Source organism: Aplidium turbinatum, chromosome 14, assembly GCF_918807975.1.
Source record: "Aplidium turbinatum chromosome 14, kaAplTurb1.1, whole genome shotgun sequence".
NCBI lineage: Eukaryota > Metazoa > Chordata > Ascidiacea > Aplousobranchia > Polyclinidae > Aplidium > Aplidium turbinatum.
Window position 1 is genome coordinate 17,395,639 of NC_137485.1, and position 6,227 is coordinate 17,401,865.

At 36.9% G+C, this 6,227-nt stretch overlaps 1 protein-coding gene across 1 annotated transcript; it reads right to left on the reverse strand.

Annotated features, from left to right (window-relative positions):
• Nucleotides 1-894: 894 nt before the first annotated feature.
• Nucleotides 895-5,964, reverse strand: LOC145783526 (uncharacterized). Its single transcript, XM_082595415.1, has one exon. The coding sequence runs from the start codon at nucleotides 5,874-5,876 to the stop codon at nucleotides 4,395-4,397; it is 1,482 nt and encodes a 493-aa protein (XP_082451541.1). The 5' UTR covers nucleotides 5,877-5,964; the 3' UTR covers nucleotides 895-4,394.
• Nucleotides 5,965-6,227: the final 263 nt, after the last annotated feature.

Here is a 6,227-nt window from a genome sequence, read left to right on the forward strand (position 1 = left end):
GCTACACTAGACTGGCCGAGAAATATTTGTTCATTGTAAAAGTCTCCATGGAGGCAGTCGCCTACAATGCTCGTTGTTTTGCAGTGGGTAGGCTTCTCTACGATACTCAGATTGTTTTTTGTGATGCTCAGAAATATAAATAAACTGGAAGTAGATGCTTCTTCTACACATAGCCTACTGTACTACAGTTTAAGCATCAAACTACAAATAAAGCATCAAACTACAATATCTGACAATGAAACGTTTTTGTTGATCGATCTCCCTAAAATAACATTTGGCAGTGTTATGAGGTGGCCTATTATTTGGAATTAGGATATGGTAACTTGGTAAGCCTATTGGGTGCATCTGCCCCTTTGTGAGGTCAACTGATTGAGCTTTCTTTGGAAGTCGTCCTTCTCTATTTTGTAAGCCAACGAGGATTTGAAATAATTACAACTTTCGTTTCGACGACAAATCATGTCTTGGTTAGGCTTCAAATGATATGTATATTTTTTTAATTATAAGAGTTTTCGTTTTAACAAAAAAAGTTAGTTTCGAACAGTTCTAGTGTTTGTCTTACTGTCATATTGATTTGAAGTATCCCGGAAGGCTACACTGTTACAGTATGCCTGTTTCACTAGTGGTTACCTCCCGGGGTTACCTTACCACTACTATCATTTCAGTAGCCTACGCATATGCGTAGCAATATCAGTGGGCCTACAATCGCATCACAACGTTGTGAATACCTGACACAGTAGGCTTGTGTCGCCACGAAGTGGACAACTATATTGAACAAGGTGGAAACATCAATAGTTACCGCACTGAACAAAAAAAAAATCACTCAACCTATTTTTAATCTATTTTCTAACATTAACTATAAATTCCCTAATGACAACTTTCTGCCAAAGCACAGGTTAGATTTATTTCACCATCGTACAGCACTGCACCGTCCAGCATATTGAAAATCGTGCTAGTAAAAGAAATAATACAAGGAAAACAGGACGATAAATAGTTAATTTTTCTTGCAACAACACTGAAAACTTTTGTTCAAAATATTTACTAAATAAATTACGGATATTCCAGTATCAACAAAGAAATTTAAGCACGTTTGACACCCATACAAAACGTTTTCCAAAGACCTAAGTTAACGTCAACACAGAAGTAACAATAATCCAAATTTATCTGCACCAAGTTCAATGGACTATTTTAAACGAAATAGAATCTGTAATCTTGCATATTTTTCAATCACTTTTTACGTGTTCCACAGACTACAATCGTTTAAAAATCTAGTCATTCACGTATTTAGCAAAGCCGTACTATACGTAGCCTACCATGATGTTCGCATACACTGCAAAAACGGTTTGAGCAGACCTCGAAATCAAACATCCAAAATAGCGTTGAAGGATAACGAGAACAAGTACAAAAACTCTAATCGGAAAAATTATGTTAGCCTATGATTGAACTACTGCTGACTGTGAATAGAAGCAGTATTAGGCCTAAATCCCATTAGCGCTGGTATAAAAAAGCAACAACCGGCATAAAAATCTCAGCAACAAGTTTAATGTTTTCAAAATACATTTCTTTCTTCTAAGCATATTGAGGTTTATGTACAATAACGTCCTTGCATGTTGTGTCCCATGCAAACAGGTTCATCCGATTTATATTTATTAATGCTTTTTTCAAGCCAGCAATTTTGCGTCAATTTGAAAAAGAAATTACCTAAACGTGAAAACATAAATTACACAAAAATTTTCAAAGCATATTTATCAATTTGAAAAAGTGGAACACAGAAACATTCGGCAATTCATGAAGACCTCTTCCAGGCCTACACTTTTGCTCAGTAAATTTCTTCCACTGTGTGCTCACAATATTTAATATTGCGTTATTTGCATGCGCTAATATTTGACAAAATAGCACAACTTACTAGAAAAATGTACTGAAGTGAAATACGATATAATTACGACTATATATATTCATGCGTGACGCTTTAACACTGAGGCTCTTAACCGGAATTCAATTTTATCTATTAAAATGGTAAACTTAAAATGCCAAAAAGTTTAAAAAGATGACAAATTTACCATGTTCTGATCTGACAATAACTGTGGGGGTAAATTCATTCTTTGCAAGCCGGCAAGGGGTGGAACAACAATATTAAGAGCCTCTAATTCCACCAGATCGCTTTGTGAAGATTGCCTAATTTTCATACACTGTTGTGCCCAACAGATTTTATTAATATCAATTGTGTGATTCACCAGCCTGTGTTTGTGGTGAACGTCAAACAGCACAGCACATCATAAATCACTGTCTCGTGTTTCGACCTGCAGAACATGTGGATCTCATAGACCATGGTATGAACTATGAAGACATTGCTCTGGTTGCAACAATTGGGAGATGTTGCCTGAATTACTACCTCACAACAAGAAGATCAATATGCGTCGTATCATTGAAAGCAGCACCTATTTGTTTTATTATAAACAACAACTCAGAACTTAGGGAATGCAACAGACATTACAACATTATAATATAATAGTACAAAAAAAAGTAAGAAATTAAATCACTACTATTTGACAAATGTGACTAATTTAGAGTACACATTGAACGTTAGAAAGTTTTAGTAGTATGCTGGTGCAGAGGACAGCATGAAGGTTAATCAATCACAAAGTCATAAACTTGGATACGTTGTTAATGTTATAATGAGCTTTACGTGCAAAAAAAGCATCATGCAAACAAAAGACCACCCGATAGGCCAGGGCTACTCAACTAATGTTAGCAAAGGTCCATTTTGACAAGTTGAATACTTTTGCGGACCGGTGAATATTTCATATGCAACCATGAAAATTAAACAACCAGTAGCCTACGAGCACCGAAACACTTTTCAGGTAGTATGTAACACGACTTGGATTTTTGTCTGACACAAACAAAGAAATAAAAAAGGAAAAAATGTATTGTGTCTATTTGTAGTGTAGCTGTGTGGATCGCACATCAGAGAAGACGACAAAGCGTTGGGGGGTCTGGGGGCAAAGCCTCCAGCTCCTGAGTAATCACAAAAAATTGCTTTTTCCTAATGGAAATCTGTTTAAGGAGGCCCTAAAATGTGGCAATGAGGTTATTCTTCCAGAAGCCCGAAGTCCACCTTCAACACCCAGAAGGTCCGAATTCGGACCGCGGTCCGCCAGTTGAGTAGCTCTGCGATAAAGGCCATGATAATGCATTTCCGCGAGTTCACTTCATATAGGCTGAGATTAAACTTTGCATAACTACGAAGCTAAACGATACAGAGGTTTAAACTGGAGCCGTTAAACGGTAAATTGATTTCTTGTTCACTGAATTTTAAGCGGTATGGTGAATGAACTTTTCAAATTGTTTAAATGTTCAAGAATTACTGGCATGCAACTGTATTAACAGTAAAAGCCATTTAATATGTTGTGATTGAAGTATAGTTACTACAGTAGATAGTTGTAAAATTACTGATGCAATCTAGAAAAAAAAAACGATTAATTGTTGATGAAAGTACAATGTCAGAAGGGTGAACCTGTATTTTATAAGACTGTACAAGCAAGTAACAAATACTGTATATGGGAAGGCAACTTTTCATTATGTTTGCTGGATGGCATTTATGATGGAAATTTTTAAGGCCTGCCCAATGCCCATAGTGCATGAGTTTCTTGCCCTTGCGTTAGAAGTATGCCACTATCGTATTTTGCAATTCTCTGAATTCGTTGCAAGCCCTCTGTATTGCATGAAGTATTGAAGGGATTAAGCTGTATTCACCTTGTAGTAGGCTACCACGCGTTTCAGAACTTAAAAAAATATAGCCAGTCATAATTTTTGTCATATTGCAGTTCCAGAGAACCAACAGGGCTTCGTTTTAGATGGCCACCCTTTGCCAAAAACAAAACAAGTCAAACGCCAATGAAAGGTAGAAGCTTAAACGTATGAAAATAAAAACGATTGTCAAGCACTTGCAACATAAATAATGCAGCCATTACATCTTACTGTACATTTCTGGTGTGCCAAGCAAGCGTGTCCACATTGAAACGTGTTTGAAAATTTACGAGACAACTTTATGAATTCTTTTTTTGGAATCATTAGCAAAAGTTTCAAGTCACACACCTTGAAAGTTAATTGTTTCAAAAGTCCCATGCAGTTGTGACACAGTAAGTATATACACTTAGTACAGTATTAAGGGATTAACTATGATTTGCAAAATATTGTGTTAATAAAAAAACTATGTGTATGACATGGCTAGCACCAGCCACCAAGTGTTGTGTATAATCAATGTGTAATACAAGACTTCAAGTACTATATGATAGTGTACTCTGTACATTAACCGTATCTTTCTATGTGTTAGCACATAACAAATTTAAAGTTCACATTGAAAGATGTTCATTTTACAAGCAAAAGCAGCTATATATTCAAAAAAATGGGTTGGTTGAGATTTGATTTTGTGAAGGTAAAGGATTTTGCATGAACGGGTTGGTAGCAGCAGACTGTGTGGGAAAAGGGTTTTGCTGAGATGCCATGAACGGATTAGTCCCACTGAATGGTTGAGTAGACGATGCAAGAGTTGATTGCACAAAAGGATTGGAGGCAGGTGCCGATATGGTACCACCGAAAGTTCGTGGTTGCATTGTGTTACTGGAGTTTTGTGAAGTAGTGCCAAATGCAGCAGTAGAGTTAAACTGAGATGTGACTGCTGCCATTGCTTGAGTGTTCCCATAAACTAAGATGGGTTGTGATCCGCTGCTAAACGCCTGCTGTGGATTTCCAAACGCTAAAGTAGCTTGTGATACGTTCATCGTGTTTGACTGTGTTACGCCTGCAAAAGTTGCAGTTGCTGGTTGTCCAAAAATATTGGGCTGCTGTTGCTGAACATTGAAAAATCCTGTTGTGGATGGTTGAGTAACTTCAAATGTGGAAACTTGAAGGCGATTTATAGAATCTGCCGAAGAGGCTGAATGTTGAGTGCTTGCTGTTCCAAATTGCAAAACTCCATTGGTTGCATTGCTCATCATACTAGAGTTATTGCCGGTTGCTGATAATCCAGACCACACTGTTGGTGAGGTTGTATTTTCTACAGTAAATAAGTCACCAAGATCAGCATATTTGTCAACTGGTTTGCTTGCGGTAGAGGAAGGTGGTTGCTTTATATTGATTGTTGACATTGGTGCCAGAATACTTGAAAAATCTGGAGTTTTAGCAGCATGAGAAACAGATGGGTCATTGTTTTGCCTTTTAGTCTGAGTAAAATCCCCAAAAGCATCAGAACTTTGCGTAGCAAAAGCACTGCTAAAATCAGCAAATCCTTCTCCACATGACGTGTTGTTATTTGACATATTTGCAGGTGCAAAGGTGTTGGCGCCTGATGCAAAACCATCATCTTTCACTGATGGTTTTGAAGGCCTGGTGATTGGTACCACCTTTTTACTGCTTTCCAACATATTTCTATTCTGCTTGGCACCACTTGTTGCAGATTTCATAAAGCTATCCAAAGGCTTGTTTATTTGTTCTGGGGAAACATACCATCGCTTTTGTTCATACTTCAGCTCCAAAAAGTACTTTAGTTTGGCTGGATGCTTTGCTTCTGGCTTTGCTTTCGACCTAGGATCATATTTACCAAGATACACCTTTTTACAATAATCATTACCTCTGGTCTCTACAAGAGCAATTTCACTCGGAGTAAATGTGGCCATTGATACTGATTTAACTCGGTGTGCAGGATTTAAGCCTCTCAAAACACCACCACACGAAGTGCAAACAAATGATCCAATAGTAACATCCACATATGTTGGCCCTCGCTGGTCACATTCAGCACATCTCTTATTGCATTCTATTTGTAAATTTTTTTTCAGAATTTGCAGGTGTTTTTCTTCTTGTTTTCTTCTAGATGACATCATGAAAATGATACTAGATACCGTAAAGCAATTTTATAAGTATATATACATATATATTTAAAATGAAGTTTCTTGTCACTATTGAAACAAAAATAGCATTTCCTTACTGCAAACAAAAAATCATGAATTGAGGTAATAAAAAGCTTTTTTGTTCAGTAATTAGAATCTTTAACAAAAATTTTTAACTTAAACATATATTATTGTTAATAAAATAGTAGGAAGTACCGCACCGCCAACTGCAGGTAACCCAGCTAACTAAGTAGTACCTGTACTTTTTCTGACATTTTATCTTGCATCCATTGCGACAACAGGAAGTACACTGCAATCATAGATGCAATACAACAGACAACAGGA

Bases quoted from the DNA above. Each gene is read 5' to 3' on its own strand.
- LOC145783526 (XM_082595415.1), bottom strand. From the start codon at position 5,876: ATGATGTCATCTAGAAGAAAACAAGAAGAAAAACACCTGCAAATTCTG.